The sequence below is a fragment of the Pipistrellus kuhlii genome, unplaced genomic scaffold (assembly GCF_014108245.1).
Source record: "Pipistrellus kuhlii isolate mPipKuh1 unplaced genomic scaffold, mPipKuh1.p scaffold_m20_p_51, whole genome shotgun sequence".
Classification (NCBI taxonomy): domain Eukaryota; kingdom Metazoa; phylum Chordata; class Mammalia; order Chiroptera; family Vespertilionidae; genus Pipistrellus; species Pipistrellus kuhlii.
In genome coordinates, this window is record NW_023425553.1 from 1,063,044 (window position 1) to 1,090,831 (window position 27,788).

The 27,788-nt window shown below is 42.2% G+C and overlaps 1 protein-coding gene across 3 annotated transcripts in view; it reads left to right on the forward strand.

Moving 5' to 3' along the window:
- BRCC3 (BRCA1/BRCA2-containing complex subunit 3) overlaps positions 1–23,838 on the forward strand; it is a 34,429-nt gene extending 10,591 nt beyond the window's left edge. For 2 of the 3 annotated variants that reach the window (XM_036415746.2, XM_036415747.2), the window contains 8 exons: positions 4,466–4,585; positions 8,178–8,265; positions 11,224–11,312; positions 14,592–14,647; positions 16,977–17,108; positions 17,505–17,548; positions 19,026–19,194; positions 22,447–23,838. In XM_036415746.2, coding sequence (XP_036271639.1) covers positions 4,466–4,585; positions 8,178–8,265; positions 11,224–11,312; positions 14,592–14,647; positions 16,977–17,108; positions 17,505–17,548; positions 19,026–19,177 — 681 coding nt within the window. In that variant the 3' untranslated portion in view covers positions 19,178–19,194; positions 22,447–23,838. Of the gene's footprint in view, positions 1–4,465; positions 4,586–8,177; positions 8,266–11,223; positions 11,313–14,591; positions 14,648–16,976; positions 17,109–17,504; positions 17,549–19,025; positions 19,195–19,669; positions 19,725–22,446 lie in introns of those variants that run through there. The other variant, XM_045573497.1, reaches the window with a different exon arrangement.
- Positions 23,839–27,788: the final 3,950 nt, after the last annotated feature.

The window sequence follows — 27,788 nt, forward strand, 5'->3', positions numbered from 1 at the left end:
TGCATTCCCACCAGCAGTGCACGAGGGTTCCTTTTTCTCCGCAACCTCGCCAACACTTGTCGTTTGTTGATTTATTGATGTTGGCCGTTCTGACAGGTGTGAGATGATACCGCATTGTTGTTTTGATTTGCATCTCTCACGACCCAGGTTTTTTTAAATTTCTTTATTGATTGTGATATTATATATGTGTCCTTACATATTAGGATATTTTTTATTTATTAGTCTAATACAAATGGCTATTTTTATTTAGTTTTTATTTTTTACTATTTCTCTGCTAATACTAGAACCTAAGAACACTATAATTTCATTTCACCCTCCCACCTTTTGGATTAGTGCTGTCATGCATTTTAATTCTATGGATATTTTATGCACCGCATAATATTATTACTGTTTTGTACAATTATTATTTATTTACACTTACACACATATTTTACTCTTTATAGTGTTCTTCTTTCCTTCATAGCTGGGATTTTCTTTCTTCCCAAAGAACTCTCTTTAATATTTCTGTGCTGATAATGAATTCTATCAACTTTTTGCATATGTAAATATCTTTAGTTTGCCTTCAATTCTGAAGGTTCTTTTCTTTTAAATATATTCTATTGATTTTTTACAGAGAGGAGGAGAGATAGAGAGTTAGAAACATCGATGAGAGAGAATCATCGATCAGCTGCCTCTTGCACCACCCCTACTGGGGATGTGCCCACAACCAAGTACATGCCCTTGACTGGAATCGAACCTGGGACCTTTTAGTCCGCAGACCGACGCTCTACCACTGAGCCAAACCGGTTTCGGCTATCACTATATTTTTGACCCCCATTACCATTTACTACCCCTCACCCCCCTTCCCTCCTGGTAACACCATATTGTTGTCGGTTTCTGAGTGAGTTTGTTTGTTTTTTTGTTTCTCTTTTTTGTTCATTTGTTGATTTTAGTTTTATATCCCACATGAGCGAAATCATATGGTTCTTGACTTTTTATGACTTATTTTGCTTGGCATGATATTCTCAAGATCCATCCATGTTGTTGCAAATGGCATTATTTCATCTTTGTATATATGTGCCATATTTTTATCCAATCATCTATTTAGGGACACTTTGGTTGTTTTCATGTCTTGGCCACCATGAATAATGCTGTAATGAACATAGGGGTGAATATATCTTTGCAAATAAATGTTTTCAATTCTTTGTGTAGATACTCAGGAGAGGGATTACTGGGGCATATGGTAACTCTATTCTTAATTTTTTGAGTTAACATCCATACTGTTTTTTTTTTTTTTTTAAATATATTTTATTGATTTTTTTTTACAGAGAGGAAAGGAGAGAGATAGACAGCTAGAAATGTCGATGAGAGAGAAACATCAACCAGTTGCCTCCTGCACACCCCCTACAGGGGATGTGCCCGCAACCAAGGTACATGCCCTTGACCGGAATCGAACCCGGGACCCTTCAGTCCGCAGACCAACGCTCTACCACTGAGCCAAACCGGTTTCAGCATATTATTTTTTTATATATATTTTTTATTGATTTAGAGAGGAAGGGAGAGGGAGAATGAGATGAAAACATCAATGACAAGAGAGAATCATTGATTGGCAGCCTCCTGCATGCCCCCTACTGGGGGTTGAGCCTGCAACCCAGGCATGTGCCCTGACCAGGAATTGAACTGTGACCTCCTGGTTTATAGCTCAATGCCAACCACTGAGCCACACTGTTTTCCATAGTGGCTGTACCAGTTTACATTCCCACCAGCAGTGAATGTGGGTTCCTTTTTCTCTACATCCTCTGCTACACTTGTTATTACTTATCTTGTTGATAGTAGCCATTCTAACAGGTGTGAGGTGGTACACTGGAGGAAAAGAAGCCTCTTCAATAAATGGTTCTGGGAAGCCTGGCCGTGTTTCTAAGTGGTTAGAGCATGGGCCCCATGCTCCAAAGGATTGCAGGTTTGATCCCCAGTCCCATGGGGGTGCATGTGGGAGGCAACCCATCAATGTCTCTCTCCCACATTGATGTTTCTCTCTCTCTCTCTCTCTCTCTCTCTCTCTCTCTCTCTCTCTCTCTCTCTCTCTCTCTCTCTCTCTCTCTCTCTCTTCTTCCCCCCCCCTTTCTGCTTGCTCTAAGAATCAACAGGGAAAATATCCTCGGGGGGGGGGGGGTTAACACAAATTAAAAAAAAAAAAAAAGTGGTGTTGGGAAAATTGGAAAGCTACATGCAAAAGAATGAAACTAGACTACTGTTTGTCTCCATATAAAAAATAAAAATGGATCAAAGACCTAAATATAAGATCTGGGAAAATTGGAAAGCTACATGCAAAAGAATGAAACTAGACTACTGTTTGTCTCCATATAAAAAATAAAAATGGATCAAAGACCTTAATAAATTACACAGGAAGAAAACATAGGTATTAAACTTCCGAACTTTGGTCTTAGAAAAGATTTTATGAATTTGACCCCAAAGGCAAAGAAAGTAAGAGCAAAAATAAATGAATGGGACTGTATCAAACACAAAAGCTTCTGTGCAACAAAAGAAACCACCAAAAAAAGAAAAAAAAAGAAAAAGGCAATAACTGAATAGAAGACGTTATTTGTAAACAACAGCTCCCACAAGGTGTTACTATCCAATTAAAAAATTAGTGGAGGCCAAGACCGGTTTGGCTCAGTGGATAGAGCGGACTGAAAGGTCCTGGGTTCGATTCCGGTCAAGGGCATGTACATTGGTTGCGGGCACATCCCCGGTGGGGAGTGTGCAGGAGGCGGCTGGTTGATGTTTCTCTCTCATCGACGTTTCTAGCTCTCTATCCCTCTCCCTTCCTCTCTGTAAAAAATCAATAAAATATGTTTTTTTTTAAATTGGTGGAGGACCTGAACAGACACTTCTCACCAGAAGACATACGAATGGCCAACAGATATAGGAAGAGGTGCTTGACTTCACTAGCCAGTAGGGAAATGCGAATCAAAACTACAGTGAAAAGTCTTATATTCCAGTAGAGGAGGAAATTATGTCAACAAAGAGAACACAACATGATACAAACTCTAGCACAGATGTGTATTTGTATTATTAAAAACGTATGACAGGGGAGAATGATCAGTTCTTTACAGAATGAGCTTTTAAAGGCTCATCCATGGGAATTTACAGGCTGAGAGAGTTCACCAGGTGGACAAAGGCATGAAGCGGGACCACATTTCAAGCTCAGTGGCCACATTACATAATGGCTGCTGTGCTGCACTGTGTAGGTCTGGAGCTTAAAAATCTCCTCTTCGATTTTACCCACGTCCCTGCAACATCTGGAAACGCCACCCCCATCTTTCCTTTGAAACTTTCAAACCATTTCATTGTTCTGGTTTGGACTCCTCTGCCATTCTTCCTGGCTCCTCTTACTGTACTCCATCCCAAACGTGGGAACACCCCCCCCCCCCGCCCCCCTTGATTTAGGCCTGGACCTCTGGGCTGTCTCTCCACACTGCTCCTTGCTTTTATTTGCATCCTCTCCTCCCAGATCAGCCTGCTCATCTTCCTTCCTTCCTTCCTTCCTTCCATCCTGATCCTTGCTAAACTTCAATCTGCCTCCCATTTCACCATTTCAACCTTAAACACTTCAGAGTCACCATTGACACTCTCCTGTCTTCTCTCCCCCATGGTCCATAAGCTACCAAACCTCGTGGATTCTTCCTTCTTGATGAATCTCCCATCTCTTTCTTCCGTCTCTGCCATCCAGTTAGTCCAGTATGTTATCCCTTCATGTCCAGGCAATCTGAAATATTTTCCTTTGTCCAGTTCATCCCGCAGGTCAGGGGTTGGCAGTTGAGGTCTCAGCTTACAATCTGCCATTCCATCTCGTTTTCTCTTCAAATCAGTTAGCCAACTTGTCTCCCAAACTTATCACCCGCATCCATTTGGAATCTTCAGAAACTCTATCCACACACACACACACACACACACACACAAACACACACACACGTATGTACGCACACACAAACACGTGTGCACACACAGCAGTCAGGAAATACGAACGCTTGTATGCCTTTTCTATGAAGATTTTTTTTTTCTAATCTAAGTGACTCCTTTCCTCTGAGCTTCTGTAGCATTAATTTACTAATGTAGTAAATGAACGTGCTGCTGTTCAGCTAGACGGTTAGCATTTGAAACAGCTGAAGTTTGAGCGCTCTGAAAATTGTATTCTTTTGTGTGACAGTATCTCGCACGTAGTTGTGAATCAAATGATTATAAGTTGATCATTCAGAAAGTCCTTCCTTGACCTAAATATCAGCTGTAGTATTTTTTTGTTCGGAAGTATATATGGTGAGGTTAGATGGCTTTTAGTTGAAACATTCCACTCCTACGTGGGGAGAATGTCAGCTTTCTAAAATGGAATCTCTAACCTGAGAACGTAACGCGATGCAGTTCTATAATCGCAGGGGGAGATACTGGAGAGAGACAGAAGTAAACGTTTTTGTGGATGTCTCCTTAGGTCGACACCGTCAGAATTGTCCACATTCATTCTGTCATCATCTTGCGACGCTCTGATAAGAGGAAGGACCGAGTGGAAATTTCGCCAGAGCAACTGTCAGCAGCCTCAACGGAGGCGGAAATATCCTTCATGATGGCTGAGCAGCTTTTCTTTTCTCTTCTCTTTTCTTTTTTTTAAAATATATTTTATTGATTTTGTACAGAGAGGAAGGGAGAGAGATAGTTAGAAACATCGATGAGAGAGAGTCATCCATCAGCTGCCTCTTGCACACCCCCTACTAGGGATATGCCCACAACCAAGGTACATGCCCTTGACCAGGATCGAACCCGGGACCTTTCAGTCCCCAAGCCGATGCTCTATCCACTGAGCCAAACCGGTTTCGGCCCGAACAGCTTTTCTGTGCTCTGGGTGGCTAAGCTAGGGCCCTCTGTTTGCTACCTTAGCCTGCTTTAGGAGGCGGGTTCCCACGTTTTCTTCCTGGTCACTCCCAGTTTTCACATTTGCTCCTTAGATCCAATTTCTTGGTTAATCAGAATTCAAAAAAAAATTTTTTTTTAAATAGCTGAAACCGGTTTTGCTCAGTGGATAGAGCATCAGCCTGCAGACTGAAAGGTTCCCAGGTTCAATTCCAGTCAAGGGTATGTACATTGGCTGCGGGCACATCCTAGGTGGGGGCTGTGCAGGAGGCAGCTAGCTGATGGATGTTTCTTTTTCTTTTTTTAAAAATATATTTTATTGATTTTTTACAGAGAGGCAAGGAGGAGGGATAGAGAGTTAGAAACATCGATGAGAGAGAATCATCGATCAGCTGCCTCCTGCACACCTCCCACTAGGGATGTGCCCACAACCCAGGTACATGCCCTTGACCGGAATCGAACCCAGGACCCTTCAGCCCGCAGGCCGGCTCTCTATCCACTGAGCCAAACCGGTTTCGGCTGATGGATGTTTCTAACTCTCTGTCTCTCTCCCTTCCTCTCTGTAAAAAAAAAATCAATAAAATATATTTTTTTAAAAAAGAGATATGTTATTTAAAAAAATTAAAAAATATTTCTATTGATTTCAGAGAGGAAGGGAGAGGGAGAGAGAGACAGTTACATCAATGATGAGAGAGAGTCATTTATCGGATGCCTCCTACACACCCCATACGGGATGGAGCCTGCAACCCAGCATGTGCCCTGACCAGGAATCGAACCTCCTTGTTCAGAGATCAATGCTCAACCAACCACTGAACCACACCGGCCAGGCGATTAATCAGAATCTTTGTCCACTTCTCCTTTTGACTGGCTTTTATTGAAGGATTAGAGATTTCTAACATTCCTTCTCTTAAGTGCCCAGAAATCCCAAGGTCAAATCCTATGACAGTGAACTCTATGAGGAGTATCTTCGTCCTCCTCCCCCCCTTCATCCCTTATGCCCGCCTCCCCCAGTTTTCCTTGGATCATTTAATTTCTAGGCTCTTTACTGTCTTGGTCTATGTTGTTTGGAAAGATTCTCTGGAATCAGCTGATCAATGATTCTCTCTCATTGATGTTTCTAACTGTCTATCCCTCTCTCTTCCTCTCTGTAAAAAAAAAAAAATCAACAAAGTATATTTTTTTAAAAATTTCTAAAAAAAAGTATTCTTAGACTCAATCATATAAAAAAGGGTTTTGTGCTTTAATGTAAGCCGCAGGGAAGTGAGCTAGCATTTTACATTTCGCAGCGATAGCCTTAATAAGCAGCGTCTGAAGAGGAGAGCTTACCTCTGAGTTGAGTTCTTTTTAAAAAATATATTTTATTGATTATTTTACAGAGAGGAGGGGAGAGGGATAGAGAGTTGGAAACATGGATGAGAGAGAAACATTGATCAGCTGCCTCCTGCACACACACACACACACACACACACACACACACACAAGGATGTGCCTGCGACCAAGGTACATGCCCTGGACCAGAATCCAACCTGGGACCCTTGAGTCAGCAGGCTGACGCTCTATCCACTGAGCCAAACCAGCCAGGGCTGTGAGTTGAGTTCTTATCTCAAGTTAGAGCCTCCGAATTCGGGGAAATTTTTATTTCCAGAACAAAGGAGGAAAGGATTCCTTTGGGGGCTCTTTCTAGAGGCCTGAACTGGGTTCATTTGATCTCTGCACACATGACAGGCAACTCACACAGACACCAGAGATGTTACGGGACAGCCTCCTGAGTCAGAGGGAGTGGGCTGACCTCAGCCTCGAGTCTTGTCTTCTCATAGCAATGAATTTAGCCGAAACCGATTTGGCTCAGTGGATACAGCATCAGCCTGCCGACTGAAGGGTACCGGGTTCGATTCTGGCAAGGGCATGTACCTTGGTTGCGGGCACATCCCCAGTGGGGGGTGTGCAGGAGGCAGCTGGTCGATGATTCTCTCTCATCGATGTTTCTAACTCTATCCCTCTCTCTTCCTCTCTGTAAAAAAAAACACCAATAAAATATATTTTAAAAAATGAAATGAATTTAAATGAGAAAATTACACTTGACTGCATTGTGACAAAGCCAATTTATTGAAGCCATGAAGGCAAGCGAATGTATTAAAGAAGCAAATATGTTTCATTTCAATCAGCTGGGAGCACAGAGGGGCTCTTTCTGCTAACCCGGAAAAGTGAGTGCCTGGCCAGGGTTCGAGGCGTTGAACGCCCTCCTGTCTATAGGTTTCAAAGATCCCCTTGTTGAATATCTTGGTCGAGATTCATTCTCAAGGTCCCTTTTAACTTTGTTGCGGCCTTGCCGGAATTCATGAGAAGCTCGGGGCAGTTTTATCTTCCAAGCCTTGAGACTCCTGGCGTCTCTGCCTGGGGAGTAAAAACCCTTTCTCCTGTCCCCTCCTCTCCTGCATTCCTTCCTCAGGGAGGCTTTTAACCATTTGCTCTCAGGTGGCCTTGGCTGGGAAGATAATAGCTTGTTTTTTTGCAGGCCAGCTGCAAATTGCCCACCCGCTTTGGCCTGGTTTGAACTTGCCTGTCTCAGTTTCCCTATTCCTCCTGCCCTGGAAATTTCCTAGCTTCTCTCTATCCTGTAACAAAAGCAGCCTGGTTGCTATTGTTCACATTAGTAGCCTGCCAGAGAGAAAGCAAATGAATTTTAAAAATATATATATATATTATTGATTTTTTTTCAGAGAGGAAAGGAGAGAGAGAGTTAGAAACATCGATCAGCTGCCTCCTGCACGCCCTCCCGCCCCCCACTGGGGATGTGCCCGCAACCAATGTACGTGCCCTTGACCGGAATCGAACCTGGGACTCTTGAGTTCGCAGGCCAAACGCTCTATCTACTGAGCCAAACTGGTTTTGGCACAAATGAATTTTTAAAATCTTGTATTTTTCAAAAAAATGGGATTGGGATGGAGCGAGAGAGAGAGAGGACAGAAGAATAACTCCAATTGATGATGTAAGTGACTTCCAAAGATTTAGCAGTTTCAGACATCACAGTGATAAGTATTTCAGTGATCAAACATTAGCTAAAGAGAATGTAACTGTATACAATAATGGCAATCGAGTAGATTTCACTTTTTTAAAAAAAGACAGACTCCTTTGTTTTTAAGTAGGAAGTCTGGGAAATTCTGGGTATCGACCTTACTTCATTCTTTTAATGATATTCAATTGTAAACTGTTTTAAACCTCAGGATACTTTCTGAGCCCTTGTCAGCATCACTTCTTTTTATTCCCACAAGTTGAAAATACCTTGACAAACACACAGGTTGGCTGAACTAACAGGTCGTCCCATGAGAGTGGTGGGCTGGTATCACTCCCATCCTCATATAACTGTTTGGCCTTCACATGTTGGTAAGTAGGGGGTTGCAGTGTTTACTGTTCTTAGACATGACTATGATTTTCCTTTTCCATTACATGGGCTATGATTGCTTTAAAGCAAAAGTTAACTAACTATCCATAAACAGGTGTCCTAATTTTTATTGTGCTACTAGAGGCCCAGTGCACGAAATTCGTGCACCCCGGGTTGTGGGGGGGTCCCTTAACCCGGCCTGCAATGATACCAGCGTCCCGCACCCCAGAGGCCTGTCTGCCCTCCCTCTAAGAGCCGGAGCATGTGGGACACTGGGGCTGGTCACCAGTATCCAGTGCCCTGGCTGCTATGGGCGCCTCCATATTTTTGTGACGGAGTGACGGTTAATTTGCATATTACCCTTTTATTATATAAGATGTTTTAAAAGTAATGGTTTACATCATATTGATTATTTTTTAATAGAGTTAAAGTTTTAGCACTCCATTTTGAATGAGTAGCACTGTAGTCAGACAACCAAGTCAAAGTGTCAGGTAGACACTTTGTGATTCTGGAGTTTGGGGTAGAAGTCTGAGACTAGAGTTTATTGGGTGTGAGTTGGGAGTGGTTAGGATAGTGATGAAGTATGAAGCTGTGGAACAGGATGAAATCCCCCGGGAGTGAGTACAGTCCTTGGTATGCCACTAGGTCAGGAGAGGCCAGATGGGAAGGATCCACCAAGAGACTGGCAGATATCAGCCACGAAGGTAAGTGGACATAGGGAAAGAGTGGGAGTGGGAGGCCAAGTGAAGAAAGACAGCTTTAAGGAGGGAACAATCGGGCAAATTGAGGGCCAAGAATAGATCGTTGGTGATCTTGATAAATCACTGTGGGTAGGATGGTATGGACAGTAATCTTTTTCAGACTCAGATAGCCGTTCTTCAACGGTGGTTGTGGATGAAATGGAATGGAAAGAATGCTGATGAAGTACCTTTGATGTGCTAGGCACTGTGCAATTTTAAAAGTACAAAGCCCTGTGAACATAGGGATGATGTTTATTCTTATTTAACAGATGGGGAGATAGGCTTAAAGGTATTAACAATTTTACCAAGGTCCTAGAGCAGTACAGAGACGTTTATACAATGCTACTTATTTTCTACAACAGTTTCAGCAGCAGTTACTAGGTACTGTTGGGTCTCACTCTTAGGAAGACAGTGGGGAGAAGTCCCAATCCAGATAAAAAAATAAATAAAAAGAATGTTTAAGAACATATTGCTGCCTGGTGGTATGGCTCAGTTGTTGAATGTTGACCTATGAACCAGGAGGTCATAGTCTGATTCCTGGTCAGGGCACGTGCCCAGGTTTTGAGCCCAATCCTATGTGGGGCATGCAGGAGGCAGCCAATAAGTGATTCTCTCTCATCATTTATCATTTCTATCTCTCCCTCCCTCTTCCTTTCTGAAAGCAATAAAAATATATTTTAAAATAAAAGAACATACAAATGAAATGGGTATAAGTCATTGGACCAAACCACACACTGCAGTGTTTTGTTATAATGCCCGATGTTTTGTATCCTTCACCTAAACAATGGTCTGAACACTTCAGATCTTTAGATTTTGCCTCTGTTCAGTCTTTGGTAATCTTTTAACTCATCCTTACAAATGTTATTTGATGCCTCTTTATGATTTCCTTTTCAAAAATTGCATAAACATGTAATAAGATTTTGTTTCTACTCGTGGAAATGTTGAATTCAATTCTATTGTAATCACTTCTATACAGTGGTTTCCTGTGTAAGAATTTCCTCTGTAATAGGTCTATGCTTCTGATTTTTAGTATCAAGTCTAATATAGTCACTTCCCTGGAAGCTGTCCATCAACAACTTTATTCTAGGAAATCTTTTTAAAAATATATATTTTTTTATTGATTTCAGAGAGGAAAGGAGAGAGAGAAAGAAGGGGGGCAGGGAGAGAGAGAGAGAGAGAGAGAGAGAGAGAGAGAGAGAGAGAGAGAGAGAGAGAGAGAGAGAAACATCAATGATGAGAGAGAATCATTGATTGGCTGCCTCCTGTACATCCCCAGCTGGGGATTAAGCCTGCAACCCGGGCATGTGCCCTGACTAGGAATCAAAATGTGACTTCCTGGTTCATAGGTCAACACTCAACCACTGAATCATGGTGGCCGGGCCCTAGGAAATCTTTTTTGTCTCCTTCCAGTGTCCTCCTTTCTCTTTGGATCCCCTAGAAGCAATTATCAAGTTTTGGGGGCTAATTTAAGTCTTCCATTTTTCTTTTTCTATGCTATGTTTCATAGGAGGGCTAGTATTGGGGTAGGCAGCCTAGAGTTATTAATAAGTTTTCTAATTTTTTAAAATATATTTTTTATTGATTTTATACAGAGAGGAAGGGAGAGAGATAGTTATTGTAGAAACAGCGATGAGAGAGAGTCATCGATCAGCTGCCTCTTGCACACCCCCTACTGGGGATATACCCGCAACCAAGGTACATGCCCTTGACCGGAATCGAACCCCAGACCCTTCAGTCCCCAAGCCGACGCTCTATCCATTGAGCCAAACCGGTCCCGGCAAGTTTTCTAATTTAATTGCAGATATCCCATAGTATTTTGGGGATAATATTTATAGTAAAATATTTATACTTAGACAGCCATATTGTACGGAAGATATATTCCTTTTCTGCCTCTAGAATCTGCATCTTGGGAGGATTGTATATCACTTTTTAAAAAATATATATTTTATTGATTTTTTACAGAGAGGAAGGGAGAGAGATAGAGAGCTAGAAATGTCGATGAGAGAGAAACATCGACCAGCTGCCTCTTGCACACCCCCTACCGGGTATGTGCCCGCAACCAACGTACATGCCCCTGACCGGAATCGAACCTGGGACCTTTCAGTCTGCAGACCGACGCTCTACCACTGAGCCAAACCGGTTTCGGCTGTATATCACTTTTAAATCTTTATGGCTATGAGATACAGCTTATTGACAGCAGATTTTTATTTTCATTTTCAGATGTTCGCACACAAGCCATGTATCAGATGATGGATCAAGGCTTCGTAGGACTTATTTTTTCCTGTTTCATAGAAGATAAAAACACGAAGGTAATGTGTGTGTGTGTGTTAAGCAGAATGGAGAAAAATATTTAGAAAAAAATATATATATTTTATTGGTTTTTCACAGAGAGGAAGAGAGAGGGATAGAGAGTTAGAAACATCGATGAGAGAGAGTCATCCACCAACTGCCTCTTGCACACCCCCTACTGGGGATGTGCCCGCAACCAAGGTACGTGCCCTTGACCAGAATCGAACCTGGGACCTTTCAGTCCACAGGCCGACGCTCTATCCACTGAGCCAAACTGGTTTCGGCGAGAAAAATCTTTTTGCAATTTCAATAAGGTGGCCAGGGAAGATTTCACTGAGAAAGGTCATTGAGGCAGGACCTGAAGAAAGTGAGGGAGCAATCTTTGGATTTCTTGGGGGTAGAGCGTTCTAGGCAGAGGAAATAGCCAGTGCAGAGAACCCGAGGTGAGTGTCATGTTCCAGGGAGTCAGCATGGCTGCAGCGGGGTGAGGAAGACCAGGACCACATGTCCTAGGATGCCTCTGTCAGCCCCAGTTTTCCCCCAGCCCCCCCATCTCCTGTGCAGTGAATCTACTTCTTGGAAGTGTCCTGGTTTGGATGAGAACTCGTTTGGTTATGCTACCATGCGGTCTGAAAGATAACAGGGACCAGATCTTGTAAGGCCTTGACTTTGAGTTGAGAAGCCACTAGAGAAGTGATTTTCAACCTTTTTCACCTCATGGCACACATGAACTAACTACCAAAATTCTGTGGCACACTGAAAAGTATTTTTCTTTTGCCCATCTGACAAATGAAATAGGTATAATTCTGATTCATTCATACCAAATAGCTATTGTTGTGTTGGCTATTGTCATTTAAAAAAAATATTTTTTTGTCCTAGTTGGTTTGGCTCAGTGGATAGAGCATGGTCTGGGGACTGAAGGGTCCTGGGTTCGATTCTGGTCAAGGACACGTGCCTGGGTTGTGGATTCAACCCCTGGTGGGAAGTGAGCGGGAGATTATATATATATATGTATATTGATTTCAGAGAAGAAGAGAGAGAGAGAGATAGAAACATCAATGATGAGAATCATTGATCGGCTGCCTCCTGCACGTCCCCTACTGGGGATCGAGCCCACAACCCAGGCATGTGCCCTGACTAGGAATCGAACCATGACCTTCTGGTTCATAGGTCAATGCTCAACCACCAAGCCATGCCAGCTGGGCAGCTGTTGTCATTTTTTATTTGACATTCTAAGGAGAAAGAAGTCAGTGCCCCTGGCTAGTCAGATATTGCACATTTCAAAAATTCCTGCGGCACACCAGCTGAAAATCACTGCATTAGAGGGTGATTTTATGTTTTAATGGGAAATTTTTGGTGACTGTGCTGATAATAATTTGGATAGGGAGTAGGGTGGGATTGTGGGGAGGGGGAGAGCTATGGAATCCATGGCATCCATGAAAGAAGTTCAGAAGTTAGTACAATCTTGCAAGAAATGATGGAGATTTGGCCACAGTGGGAGGAACGGAGGCAATCGAAGGGGCCAGATTCTGCATATATTTTGATGACTAATAACAGTAACAAGTGCTACCATTTATCACCTATTGTATGGCACATACTTATTAGGTGTTTTACATAAATATGTTCTAACCCTGACAACAAGCCAATTAGTATCCATATTTTATGGATGAGCACACTGAAGCTCAGAGATGGTAAGCAGCCTGATCAATGGCTGGCTAGTCTTGCCACCCTCTATTTAGAGTGCTTCTGTTTGAATTTGATGTTCATGTTAAGAGATTTTGCTGTGTCCATTCAGACAAAAAGAATTTTTTAAATATATCTTATTGATTTTTCACAGAGAGGAAGAGAGAGGGATAGAGAGTTGGAAACATCGATGAGAGAGAATCATCGATCAGCTGCCTCTTGTACCCCCCCCCCCCCACAGGGGATGTGCCCGCAACCAAGGTACATGCCCTTGACCGGAATCGAACCCGGGACCTTTCAGTCCGCAGGCCAACGCTCTATCCACTGAGCCAAACCAGTCCCGGCCAGACAAAAAGAAAATTACTTTTTAACATTGTTGGTATGAATTTTGCCAACAATATCAAGTGAGTCCTATCGTTAACTCGTCAGTTATATTCTCAGAATCTATGTTAGCAATGAATATTCTTCATGAAATCACCTTGAAAAAACATTTTTATTGATTCAGAGAGGAAGGGAGAGATAGAAACGTTAATGATGAGAGAGAATCACAGATTGGCTGCCTCCTGCACAGTCCCCACTGGATTGAGCCCACAACCCAGGCATGTGCCCTGACTGGAATCAAACCATGATCTGGTTCATAGGTTTCAACCACTAAGCCACGTTGGTCAGGCCATAAAATCATGTTTCCACAAACGTTGAAGTTCAGTATTTTGAACTTTATACTTCATTTGAAATGCTTTTGGTTTTGTCATCATAAATTTATTTGTTGTCATTTTAAATGGCTATTGAATAAGTGTGTTGGCTTCCAACAGAGCAGTCCGAATATTCTGGTTTTTAGCTTCTTGGTTCTTATGTTTATGAGCAGTTCTCTACTATCATATGAGCAGATGTTTGATTGTGGCCACTGTGTGTTTTGTTTTGCTTTGTTTTTCAAATGGGAACTTGTTTTTAATTTAAAGAAAAATGATTTTAAGTAAAATAATGTTACATGCAATAAACATTAATATTTTAAGAAAAATGATCTTATATAATATACCCAATAAACATTAATATCTCACGAAAAACAATTTTAAATATAATGTTACATACAGTAAACACCAATTATTCAAGAAAAACGATCTTAAATATATTATTACATGCAATAAACATTAATATTTAAAGAAAAAAGGATTTTAAGTATAATAATATTACCAAAACTGTACTAATATAATTTGATATCACAAAAGTTGTAGGAAATATTAAAAATCTGCAAGTAGCAGAATTACTTCTATTACATTCTAAAATATTATTTCCCCCCTCTGGCTCTATTCTTGTCCATCAGTTTATGGTGTTCATTATATTCCACAAATAAGTGAGACCACGTGATATTTATCTTTCTCCAGCTGGCTTATTTCACTTAGCGTGATGCTCTCCAAGTCCATCCATATAATTGTGGCCACTGTGTGTTGAGTTAGTTATATGATACTTACAGAAGCTGATTTATGGCATATTCCATTTCTGTGATCTCTTTTCACCTTCCACTTTCAGAGTGGTCTTTGAACTTGAGGTTAGAGCTCACCTTTTTCAGAATTGATCCTTCTCTGCGTGACCTTTCTTTTTTGTTTATTTTTTTGTAGACTGGCCGGGTACTCTACACTTGCTTTCAATCCATTCAGGCCCAAAAGAGCTCAGAGTAAGTATGACAGAGATGTATGTATGTATTGGAGGGCTAATTTCTAGTCCAGGAAATTGATTGTTTTGTTTCTTTTTCTTGTTGTTAATCCTCACCTGAGGATATTTTTTCCATTGATTTTTCGACAGTGAAAGGGATGGAGAGAGACAGAGAGAAACCTCGATGTGAGAGAGGCACATTGATTGGTTGCCTCCCTCATGCCTCCTGACCAGGCCCGGGGATTGAATCTGCAACTGAGGTACATGCCATTGACCAGAACGAACCCGGGACCCTTCAGTCCATGGGCTCACACTCTATCCAGCAAGCCAAAAACGGTTATGGCTGTTTTGTTTCATTTTATTTCTCTCACTGGTAAGACTAAGAATTCTATAGTCTACTTATTTCCACTAGCATCTCTGTGATGAGTTAGAATCTCTCTTTTAAAAAAAAATACATTTTATTGATTTTTTACAGAGAGGAAGAGAGAGGGGTAGAGTTAGAAACATCAATGAGAGAGAAACATGCATCAGCTGCCTCTTGCACACGCCCTACTGGGGATGTGCCCACCACCAAGGTACATGCCCTTGACCAGATCAGAACCTGGGACCTTTCAGTCCATAGGCAAGCGCTCTATCCACTGTGCCAAACCAGTTTCGGCTAGAATCTCTTTAGCATCTTGGGTATTGGGGACCTAGAAAGCTAGGGTCATGCAAGCAGTCTTTTACTTGCAATTACATCCTCACAGTCCTGTAATTTCTTAAAAAAAAAGAAATATATATATATATATATATATATATATATATATATATATATATATATATATATTTATATATATAATTTTATTGAATTCAGAGAGGAAGGGAGAGGGAGAGATAGAAACATCAATGATGAGATCGGCTGCCTCTTGCACACCCCTTACTGGAGATCTAGTCTGCAACCTGGGCACATGCCCTGACTGGGAATCAAACCAATGACATCCAGGTTCCTAGGTCTCCACTCAACCACTGTGCCATGCCAGCTGGGCCTGCCCAGCATTTTTTGCATTTATTCTGATTTACACTGTTACTTTTCCTTTTTCTGGTGAATTGTAAATCAAACACCAGGTATGTGGAGTAGTATGGATTTATATAGACTATTGTCTTTGCTGTGCCATAAACTTAACTTTACAATTACAGTATCTCATTCAAATGTTTGCATTGGTTAGCTTCCTCATTTAAATTCAATTAAACCTAAATTAGAAAAAAAAAACCTTACCAATAATTTAATATCCGCTATATGCCAAGTAGGCACTGAGGATGCAAAGATGAAAGTCAGGCTGATTATCTATAACTGGGAAACAGAAGCAAAGAATGTTTAAAATTTTTTTCTTATAATAATTGTTATTATTATAGCATTGTAGCATTGTTTGAAATAGCAACAAATTAGACGAAACATATGCCTGTCAGTGGAAAAGACGGATAAAGAAAAGGTGATGTGTGTGTATGTATGAATATATACCATTTTCAGCAACATGGATAGACCTGGAGAACATTATGTTAAGTGAAATAAGCCAGACACAGAACGGCAAATCTTACATGCTCTCACTGATATGTGGAATCTAAACTAGTCAAACTCATAGAAGCAGGGACTAGAATGGTGGTTGTTAGGGTTGGGATGGCAGAGGAGAAAATGAGGAAGTGTTGGTAAAAGGATACAAAATTTCAGGATGAATTCTAGAGATATAATATACGACAGGATAACTATAGTTAACACTACTATATTATATACTTGAAATTTGCTAATAAAGTAAATCTTAGTGTTCTCACGACAAAAAAGGTAACTATGTGAGGTGATAAATATGTTGATTAGCTTGAGTGTGGTAATCATTTCACAGTATATATATATATATATATATATATATATATATATATATATAAATATAAATAAATATCTATTTGTAAACCTTAAATATATATAACTAGAGGCCTGGTGCATGAGATTCGTGTGGGGGGGTGGGGGCGGGGGTTGTCCCTCAGCCCAGCCTGCACCCTCTCGCAGCCCAGAAGCCCTTAGGGGATGTCTGACTGCCATGGAGGCACTTGCCAGGCTTGAACCCAGCTTCTGGGCTTCTGGCTGAGCAGTGTTCCCATTGTGGGAGTGCACTGACCACCAGGAGTCAGTTCCTGTGTTGAGTGTCTGCCCCCTGGTGGTCAGTGCACATCATAGCAACCCTTCATTTTGCTGTTCAGTGGATTTGCATAGTACCCTTCTATTATATAGGATTATTATATAGGATTCCTATTTGTCAATTATACCTCAAAAAGCTTGAGACAGACAAACAAAAAACTGACTTGAATTGATTGTCTTGCAGGTATGAGAGAATTGAAATCCCAATCCATATTGTACCTCATGTGAGCATTGGGAAAGTGTGCCTTGAATCAGCAGTTGAGCTGCCCAAGATCCTGTGCCAAGAGGAGCAGGATGCCTATAGGAGGATCCACAGGTAGAAAGCTTCTCACTTCTCTTCTCCACTCCTAAGGCCCAGTCCCTATTGTCCTCTTCGCTCCTTTCATCTTAGCAGCTTCACATCGATGTTTCTCTCTCTCTCTCTCTTTCTCTTCATCTTCCCTCCCTTCCACTCTGTCTAAAAATCATTGAAAAATATCATCTGGTAAAGATTTTAAAAAATATCTTTGAATTATATTAAAGCTCTGAATAAAGTCACGTCTCAAAAATCATGCCAAATTTAACCATAATGGGAATTTAAATGATAACATAGTCACCTAATCCAGATTGCAGAGGTCTGGCACAGTGTTTCATTTTGCTATAGAGTCCATGACCATTTCGTTTTCCCTCCACTGCTGCTTTGTTGCTAACCGAAACTCTTTTATCCCTTTAGTCTTACACATCTGGACTCAGTAACCAAGATCCATAATGGCTCAGGTAAGATTTTTTTCATATTTATAGGCAGTGATCGATCTCTGGAATTCTCAGCTGACAGAAGCAAATTTAGTTGAAGTGACTAAAGTGATCGGTACAAGTTATCCTCATGTTCCCTTTCCCAAAAGCTTTGCCATCCATTAATCCTGCTCTCACCTTTTCTATCGAATGCCTTAGAAACTCCGATAATAGAAGTGCTACCTAGAGTAAGACTGGAGGAAAGATAGGGACACGTTTTCTGAGAGACCCCCTCAGTGGTGTGCTGGTACGTGTTTAACAACCAATTCTCAGGGAGGGGGAGGGCCCTGATTTGGTATGTTTGCCAGTTTTCGTAGTATAATAGCTCTCCATGGCTGATTCCAAACAACTAATGTGTCCTCAGTCAGATCATGAACTTTCTGAAATTTCAATAATTGGCTCTCAGGAGCTGGTCTAAGTTGGTTCCAGTATACCACTACCTACCTATGGTGGTGGGAATCCAAAGAGTTGGATAGAAACACAGACAGAAAGACAGATGAGCCAAAGCCGGTTTGGCTCAGTGGTAGAGTGTCGGTCTGCGGACTGAAAGGTCCCAGGTTCGATTCCGGTCAAGGGCATGTACATTGGTTGCGGGCACATCCCCGTAGGGGGTGTGCAGGAGGCAGCTGGTCGATGTTTCTCTCTCATCAACGTTTCTAGCTCTCTATCTCTCTCCCTTCCTCTCTGTAAAAAATCAATAAAATATATTAAAAAAAAAAAAGACAGGTAAAAGGGAGGGCATGCGGAAGGAAATTTTTTCATGCCAATAAATATAGAAGGAATCTCTATACTAATACAAGGCCAAGGAACAGCAAACAGAATATAGTACAGAGCTGTCCACCCACATTTCCTCTCTAGTCCTGAGTCGCAGGCCGTTCTGTGCAAACTTCCCCCTTACTAGTGAGGAAGAAGAGGAGGCTTTTAAGTGTTACCGGTAATTACTTTGAGAGAGATGGCTTAGTAGAGTGGTCGGCAAACTCATTAGTCCACAGAGCCAAATCTCAACAGTACAGCGATTGCAATTTCTTTTTGAGAGCCACATTTTTTAAACTTAAACTTCTAATGCCACTTCTTCAACATAGACTCGCCCAGGCCATGGTATTTTGTGGAAGAGCCACACTCAAGGGGCCAAAGAGCCGCATGTAGCTCGCGAGCCGCAGTTTGCCGACCACTGGCTTAGTGTATCTGCCCCATCATTTGAGTAAAGAGCTGGTCGTTTTCTGCTCTCTGCTTAGCTAGGCTTCCCTCTGGGCTGTACATCCAGGGGTGTTCAGGAATGCCCCAGAATAGGTACCCTGGCTCAGCTGTTCTGCCTTTCCTCTGGATGGCCGTACAAAATTGCCTGCCAGTCCTACTTCCTGCACTTTTTCTACTTCCTCCTCCAACCCCTTCTTTCCGTGTTCGTAGTTGGGGGAGCTGCTGGGGGTGGCGTGTTATCTCATCTGTGGTTTTCCTATTGAAGTGTTTACCAAGAACCTGTGCAGTCAGATGTCAGCCGTCAGTGGGCCTCTCCTCCAGTGGCTGGAGGACAGACTGGAGCAAAACCAACACCATTTGCAGGAGTTGGAGCAAGAAAAGGAAGAGCTTATGCAAGAGCTTTCTTCTCTAGAATAAAGTGGGAGATAAATGAAGTAAGACATTTTTTCTTTCTCCAATGGCCTGAAAATTCACACTCTTCATGTATGGGCAGACAGTGGAGCAGCTCTTTTTATATCACAGTGGATGAGTTGTATGCATGGAATAAATACAGGACATCTTCCTAAAAATTTCATTGGGGCTTAATGAACCCTGTTACTGGCCTACAAAGAGCATTGCAAGATGACTTAAGAGAATATGAAGGGTTTTTTAAAAAGGCGATCGATAGCAGGTGTATTGGCAAGGACAACCTATAATAAGATGTCCGAGGGATATATTTTAAATGCTTATTTTCTCCTTGTTTAACTTGGAAATATTTATTTCCATTTTCAGATACAGTCACTCCCTAGAACAAGTTGAAGGAAGGATAGTATTTAATGTTTCAGTTTTGTAGTTATGCACAAGTAAATACGTACACAGATTATGTCTTCCTTCCTGATCTCTGAAATAGGTATTCTTTTTTTTTCTTAGTGCAGGATTTACTTGAAATATGGATTCTGAGATACCTATCAAAATGAAATCTATGTGGGTATCTTTCTAACCAAATAGATGAGTTCTAGCATATTTGGTTTTTTTTTAATCAATCTTTATTGTTCATATTATTACAAAGGTTCCTCATTTCTTCCCCCCTCCACCAGGTTCCCACCCCACCCACTGCCCCCTCCCCACCCCCCATTGTCCTCATCCATAGGTGCCCAGTTTATGTTCAGTCTCTTCCCGCATCCACCACTCCCCCTTTCCCCGAGAACAGTCAGTCCACTCCCCTCCCGTATCAACAGCTAATATTGTTCATCAGGTTTTTCTTTCTTTTTTTAAAAAAAATATATATTTTATTGATTTTACACAGAGAGGAATTGAGAGGGACAGAGAGTTAGAAACATCGATGAAGAGAATCATCGATCAGCTGCCTCTTGCACACCCCCTACTGGGGATGTGCCCGCAACCAAGGTACATGCCCTTGACCGGAATCGAACCCAGGACCTTTCAGTCCGCAGGCCTACGCTCTATCCACTGAGCCAAACCGGTCCCGGCGTTCATCAGGTTTTTTAATCTCCTTTTTTGTTGTTGTTGTTGTGTGTTTTTTTTTTAAATTAATAAACTTTTACACTTCTAAGAATAAATTTTAAAATCTAATAATTTTAAACCTTGTTTTTTTTCTGCCCTGGGAATTGAGAAGCAAACTTGTTTACATGTAAACTTGCCCTTAGGCTATCAAAAGGTGGAGCCATTCAAATGTAAATGAACCCATTGTTTAAAGATAGCTGCTGGCTGGAATTGGATTACCTGTTCTGGGTGGGAAGGGCTTGTCTTCCCCTTTCTCCATTAAAATTAAGGTGATAGCTTTAAAACCTCTTTTTGGCAGGAGACCTTAAACTTTCAGAACTTTAAATTTTTCAGATAGTAAATCAGTTACTTAGCATTTTCTCAAATCAATAATACCTCCACATGCCCAATGATACACTTCACACAAAAGACATTTCCAAATAGATCAACCAACCTCATCCAGGTCCCACACAAGGCACTCACAGATCAACACCCCAGCGCTATATTAACTCAACACATCCAGATGTAAGCCTTCATCACTTGATTCAGCAGACCCTCAAGTTCCCCCAAAAGTTTCCAGCCATGTCTGAGAGGCAGCCTTGGGGCTGGGACAGGCGAGGAGCGAGCTGTTCTGGGCCTGGCTGCTCCGGGCCTGGCCTCTGTTGCTCTGGTCCGTTCCACAACCAGCTGCTCCAGGTCTGGCCACTGCCACTCCCTGCCTGTCTGCTGCTGCTCCCGACCTGGCTCTCTGGGCCCGGCTGCTCCAGGCCCGGCTGCTCCAGCCCTGGAAGTTCCCGGCCTGGTAGCTGCTGCTCTGGGCTTGGCTGCTCCCGACCCGGCTGCTCTGGGCCTGGATGCTCAGGGCCCGGCCGCTCCGGGCCTGGCTGCTCCTGACCTGGCTGAGTTCTAGCATATTTGAAGTAAAATTGTATTTACCTAGGAATTTCCATCTATCTATATAAAAGCCTGAGCGACCTGCTGACGGGACGATAGCTTTGACATGCACTGCCTACCAGGGAGCAGATGCTCAATGCAGGAGCAGAAACCATAGGCTTGGGAACATGGAACAGACTGATAAATCTCAGAGGAAAGGGGGATGGGGGAGGATGGGAAGAGATTAACCAAAGGTCTTATATGCATACTAGAGGCCTGGTGCACAAAATTCCTGCAAGGGGGGGGGGTGTTCCTCAGCCCGGCCTGCACCCTTTTGCAATCCGGGACCCCTCGGGTACAGTCCCTAGGCCTGATGTGATCAGGGCCTATTGGGGCTTTCCTTCCCCTGACTGCCTGCCCCACCCCGGCCACTGTCACTGCTTGCCATCTGTATGGCAATGTCCTCCCTCCCCTGCCACCAGTCACCTCCCTCTGTGGGTGACAGGTGTGGGGTGCAATCACTTGGCTGGCCTGGGCCTCCCTCTGTGGGGTGGTCGATGGTGGGTCCTCCAAACCAAATGCCATGCAGAGGGAGGCCCCACCCACCTGGCCGGGGCTCCTTCTTTGGGGCGCCCATGATTTTCCAGAAATACTTAGGATTTAGGAGATAACAAAAACAATACTTTGAAATGTTCTGTTACACCTTAACCTGTCTGGCTTGGGTAGAGTGTCAGCTTGTGGACTGAAGAGTCCCGGGTTCAATTCTAGTCAAGGGTACATGCCTTGGTTGAGGGCTCCATCCCCACTGTGGGGCATGCAGGAGGGAGCTGATCAATGATTCTCTCTCATCCCTGATGTTTCTGTCTCTCCCTTTTCCCTTCTCTCTGAAATCAATAAAAAAAATATATTTTTTAAAAGTTCTATTGCATTATTCTGACCACGTATAACTACAAATGTGGTCTTCAGAAAAGAGCCGAGCCTATTGCATACTGGAAGTGACAGGGGAAACTGGAGGAGGTAGAAAGAAAGTAAACAAAAAGAGCCCCAACCCCAATGACAACAAAGTGCTATTTTTTGGTTTTGTTTCTTATTTCTCCTTAGATTATTGTTTTTCATGTTTCAAAGTATAGTCCAGAACCACCTGCACCAGAATTACTTGGAGGTCAAACTTTGTTTCTGGGGGTGGGACCCAGAAATTGTCATGAACTCCCCAGCTGATGCTAAGGCATGCTGAAGTTTGAAAACCACTACACTAGGGCATATGCAGTATAAATGCTATATTTTCCCAAATTTCTCACAGCCACATTTCTTCTCTTTTTGTTTCCCTATAGGAAAAAGTGAAAATATCCAAGTGTAAAATTAATTAACCTAAATCAATTTTGAAGAAAAAGTTGGAAGATTCACATTATTTGATTGAAGACTTAGTATAAAGCAAGAGTAATCAAGATGATAAGGTATATGCCCAATGGATTTTGACAGAATTATGCAAGCAATTCAATGAAGGAAGGATAGTCTTTTCAACAAATGATACCGGGAGTATTTGAACACCCAAAGGCAAAAAAATGAACTTTGACATAAAATGCAAATCTTATTCAAAAATCAACACAACTATATCATGAACTTATATGTAAACATTTTAGAAATAAAATCATGAAAAATCTTCAGGATCTTGGACTAGGCAACAAGTTCCCAGCCTCCAGCCCCAAGGCACAATCCTAACAGGAAAAGTTGATATATTGGACTTCATCAAAATGAAAAACTTTTATTTCACAAAAAATTTAAGAGGAAGAAATTGAGACTTATTTGCAAACCATATATCTGATCAATCTAGAACATATAACGATAAAAACAAACAATCCAATTACAAAAGATGTGAATAGGCTAAATGAATTTCACTAAAGAGGATAAATGGATAGCAAGTAAGCACATGGAAAGATGTTGAACTTAATTAGTCATCAGGGAATGCAAATTAACATCATAATGATGTATTTCTACACATTTATCAGAATACTTAAAAGAAAAGATATTGAAAATATCGGATGCTGTTGTACATATGAACTGGATCTCTCTATTGCATGGCTGATAGAAATGAAAAATGAAATTTTAATAAAGTTAAACATACATGTACCATATGACCCAGCAGTTGAACTCATGGTCATTTATCACAGAGATATGAAAACCCATTGGCAAGAAAACTTGTACACAAGTGTTCTTAGCATCTTTCTATTAGCCCCAAGCTGTAAGCAAACCAGATGTCTTCCAATTGAGTGGTTAAACCAACTATCCATACTATGGAATACTATTCAATGTAAAGGAATAGACTATTGACACACACAACTTGAATAGTCCTCAAAGGTATCATGATGAATGAAAAAAAGTCTCAATAGGTCATGTAGGTATGATTGATTTATATAGCATTCTTGAAATGACAAAATTAAAGAAACAAAGAACAGATGAATGGTGACCAGGCATAGGGACTGGAGGGGTATTGGGTATGTGTGACTATTAAGGGATAATATCCTTTGTGGTGATGGAACAATTCTGTGTCATGATTGTGGTGGTGATTAAATGAATTTCAGTATGTGCTAAACTACACATACCCACAAATGAATGCATGTAAAATCTGAGTAAGTCCTGCAATCTGACAAGGAGTATTGTACCATTGTATCATGTGAAACTGGGTACGATCTGCAGTCTAATAAAGAGTATTATACCATTTTCAATATGTTGATTTTGTTTTTGTTTTTAATCTTTATTGCTGAGAATATTACAGATGTCCTCCTTTTTCCTTCCCATTAAACATAGATGTTAAAATCCTCAACAAAATATGAGTATACTGAATCTAGCAATACATTAAAAAGATCATATACTATGATCAAATGCAATTTTTTTTCCTGGGGTGCAAGTTTGGTACAACACCCCCCCAAAGCAATTAACATTATATTTCACATAAACGAATGAGTGATAAAATCCTATGATCAGATCATATTGGTGCAAAAAAAGCATTTAAAAAAATCCAGCACTCATTAAGATAAAAACACTCAGCAAAGTAAGAACAGAGGGAATGCATCTCAACATAATAAAGGCCATATATTACAATCCTACAGCTATCATACTCAATGGGGAAAACTAAAAGCATTTCCCTGAAAATCAGAACAAGACATGGATTTTCACTTTTACCACTCTTATTCAACAGAGAACTGAAAGTCCACAGGTATCAAAAAATAAATAAATAAATAAAAGGCATCCAAATTGGAAAGGAAGAAGGAAAACTGTCATTATTTGCAGATGACATGATACTGTACTAGTATATAGTGAATCCTGACATTTCCACCAAAAAACTATACTAGAACTGATAAATTCAGTAAAGTAGTAGGATACAAAATAAATATCTAGAAATTGGTTGCATTTTTATGCACCAACTAGAGGTCCACTACACGGATTCATGTACTGGTGGGTCTCTTGGCCTGGCTTGCACCCTCTCGCAATCTGGGGCCCTCGGGAGGTGTCAGAGAGCTGGTTTCACCCCATCCCCCAGGCCCCAAACTGACAAGAAGTAGCCCAATCCTGTGTGTTGAACATTTGCCTCCTGGTGGTCAGTGTGCATCATAGTGACCAGTCAATTGGTTGCTTAGGCTTTATATATCCCATTAAAAAAAGTCTATGTGGCCCTAGACAGTTTGGCTCAGTGGATAGAGCGTCAGCCTGTGGACTGAAAGGTCTCAGGTTTGATTCTGGTCAAGGGTACATGTCTGGGTTGTGAGCTTGATCCTCAGTAGGGCATGTGCAGGAGGCAGCCAATCAATGATTCTCATCATTGATGTTTCTTTCTCTCCTCCCTTTCCATTTCTCTCTAAAATCAATAAAAATATATATATTCTAAAAGCCTATGTAGTTATCACAACCTCATGCCGTGATGTGATGCTCTCATGCTGCAAAAAGTGATCACCAGGAGGTTGTGTGGGTGGGCGGGGCTGCATGTGTACATGGGTGGGTGTGGGCTTGCTGCTATGTGTGTGGTGTGGAGGCGGGGCCTGTGGCTCCCGCAGTTCTGTGCAGTGCAGAGGCAGGGCCCCAGGTTCCAGCCTACCTCTTTGGGGCAATCCATCAAGGAGCCCCTGATGGGTGGACAGGGCCTTCCTTTTTGGGGTGATCGATCATGGGGTTCCTGCACTGTGATAGGGCACAGGTTAGGCTGAGGGACCCCTCACCCGAAGTGCACAAATTTCGTGCACCGGGCTTCTACTATATAGATAATGAACTATCAGAAAGGGAAACTAAGAAAACAATACCATTCACAATAGCTTAAAAAAATATAGGATACATAGGAATATATTTAATCAAGGAGATAAAAGACTTGTACTTATAAAATTATTATTATTTCAAATATGTTTTTTTGCCCTAGCCTGTTTGGCTCAGTGGATAGAGTGTTGGCCTGCAAACTGAAGCGTCCTGGGTTCAATTCCAGTCAAGGGCATGTACCTCCATTTCAGGTTCCTCCCCGGCCCTGGCCCATACAGGAGGCAACTAATTTATGTGTTTCTCTCACATTGATATATCTGTCTGCCTTTCCCTCTCTCTCACACTCTCTCGGAAAAAATTTGGCATAGGAACCAGCCAATCAGAATCAATGGTGGGTGCTACGGGGAACCAATGGTTGCCTAGGAGGCGGAGCTTTTGATGCTGACTGGCATAGGAACCGACCAATCAGAAGCAAAGAAGGTGCTGTGGGGAACCAACGTCTGCCTAGGAGCCAGAGCTTCTGACATTAACTGTCATAGGTACTGACCAATGAAAACCAAATTTGGGTGGTATTGGGAGCCAATGGCTGCCTAAGAGTTGGAGCTTCTGACACTGACTGGCTCGCATAGAAACTAACCAATGAGAACCAAATATGGGTAAGGTTTTCAGCCAATGCCTACCAAGGAGGTGGAGCTTCTGACACTGACTGGCATAGCAACTATCAATCAGAACCAAATTGGCCATCAGAGCAGGACATTTGGGTGGGACATCAGGTCTGCAGGGGAGTGCCATTGGGGGAGAGATCTTGCTGGCAGTGGAGGGCAGTTAGGGGCAACCAGGACAGCAGGGTAGGGCAGTTAGGGGGCAGCAGGCTGGCAGGGGAGTGCAATTAGGGGTGATCAGGCTGGCAGGCAGAGGCAGTTAGGAGCCAGTTGTCCCAGATTGTTAGAGGCATGTCTGACTGCCAGTTTAGTCCAATTCCTGGGATCAGGCCTAAAATGGCAATTGGAGATCCCACAAGGGGTCCCCAATTGGAGAGGGTGCAGGCTGAGTTCAGGGAATCTCCTCTCCATGCACAAATTTCATGCACCAGGCCTCTAGTAAATTAAATAAATAGTGTTGGAAAAATTAGACAGATACATGAAAAAAACGAATCTAGATCAATTTCCCATACTATATATAAGAATAAACTCAAAATTGGTGAAAGACTTAAATATAAGACTTGAAACTGTAAAACTCCTAGAAGAAAACATGGGCAGTAAAATATGACATTTTTCTTAGCAATATTCTTTAAAAAAAATATATTTTATTGATTTTTCACAGAGAGGAAGGGAGAGGGATAGAGAGCTAGAAACATCGATGAGAGAGATACATCGACCAGCTGCCTCCTGCACACCCCCCATTGGGGATGTGCCCACAGCCAATGTACATGCCCTTGACCGGAATTGAACCTGGGACCCTTGAGTCTACAGATTGATGCTCTATCCACTGAGCCAAACCAGTCTCAGCAGCAATATTCTTTATGACATGTACTAGAGGCCCAATGAATGAAAATTCATGTAATGGAGGGGGGTGGTCCCTCAGCTAAGCCTTCCCCCTCTGACAGTCTGAGAGCCTTCAGGGGCAGGAGGCGACCTGGCGATCAGGGGAAGGTGACGCCTCCATCATACCTCTGCTGCTGCCACTGCTGGTAGCACAAGCCTCAGCCAGACCTGGTACCTGAGACTCAGGCGGCCCTGGGTGGCTGGGCAGCTGTCATCCAACCTTGCCTGCACCTCGGGCCAGCCCTGGGTGGCTGGGAGGCTGAGGGGACTGGGGGACTCCAGAGGCAGGTGTGCAGAGCAGCCGAGCCTGCCTGGGCCTGACTTTGTTTGCACCTTTTCAGGCTGGGTTGTGGGATATCTAACTCGCACAGAAAGGGTGAGAGAAGTCACTAAGGCATTGCTGAAGGATATACACTGAGTGGCTAGATTATGAATGCATAATAATCTGTCCACTTAGTGTATATCCTATATAATACCCTGTTTCCCCGAAAATAAGACAATGTCTTATATTAATCCCTCCCCCCAAAGTTGCGCTAGGTCTTATTTTCAGGGGATGTCTTATCTTTCCTTGCGCTAGGTCTTCTTTTCGGAGGATGTCTTATTTTCGGGGAAACACGGTAAAAGGCTAATATGCAAATTGTCCCCTTGACTAGGAGTTCAACTAGCAGGTAGGCTGGCTCATGTCCCCTATCCCTGGCCAGGCTGGCCGGATCCCACCCATGCACAAATTCATGCACCGGGTCTCTGGTCTGATAATGGCCCAGCCTTTGTAGCAGAAATAGCACAATAGGTAACCAAGGCTTTAAGAATTAAATGGAACCTACATACAGCTTACAGGCCTCAGAGTTCAGGGAAAGTAGAGTGCATGAACTGGACTCTAAAGCATA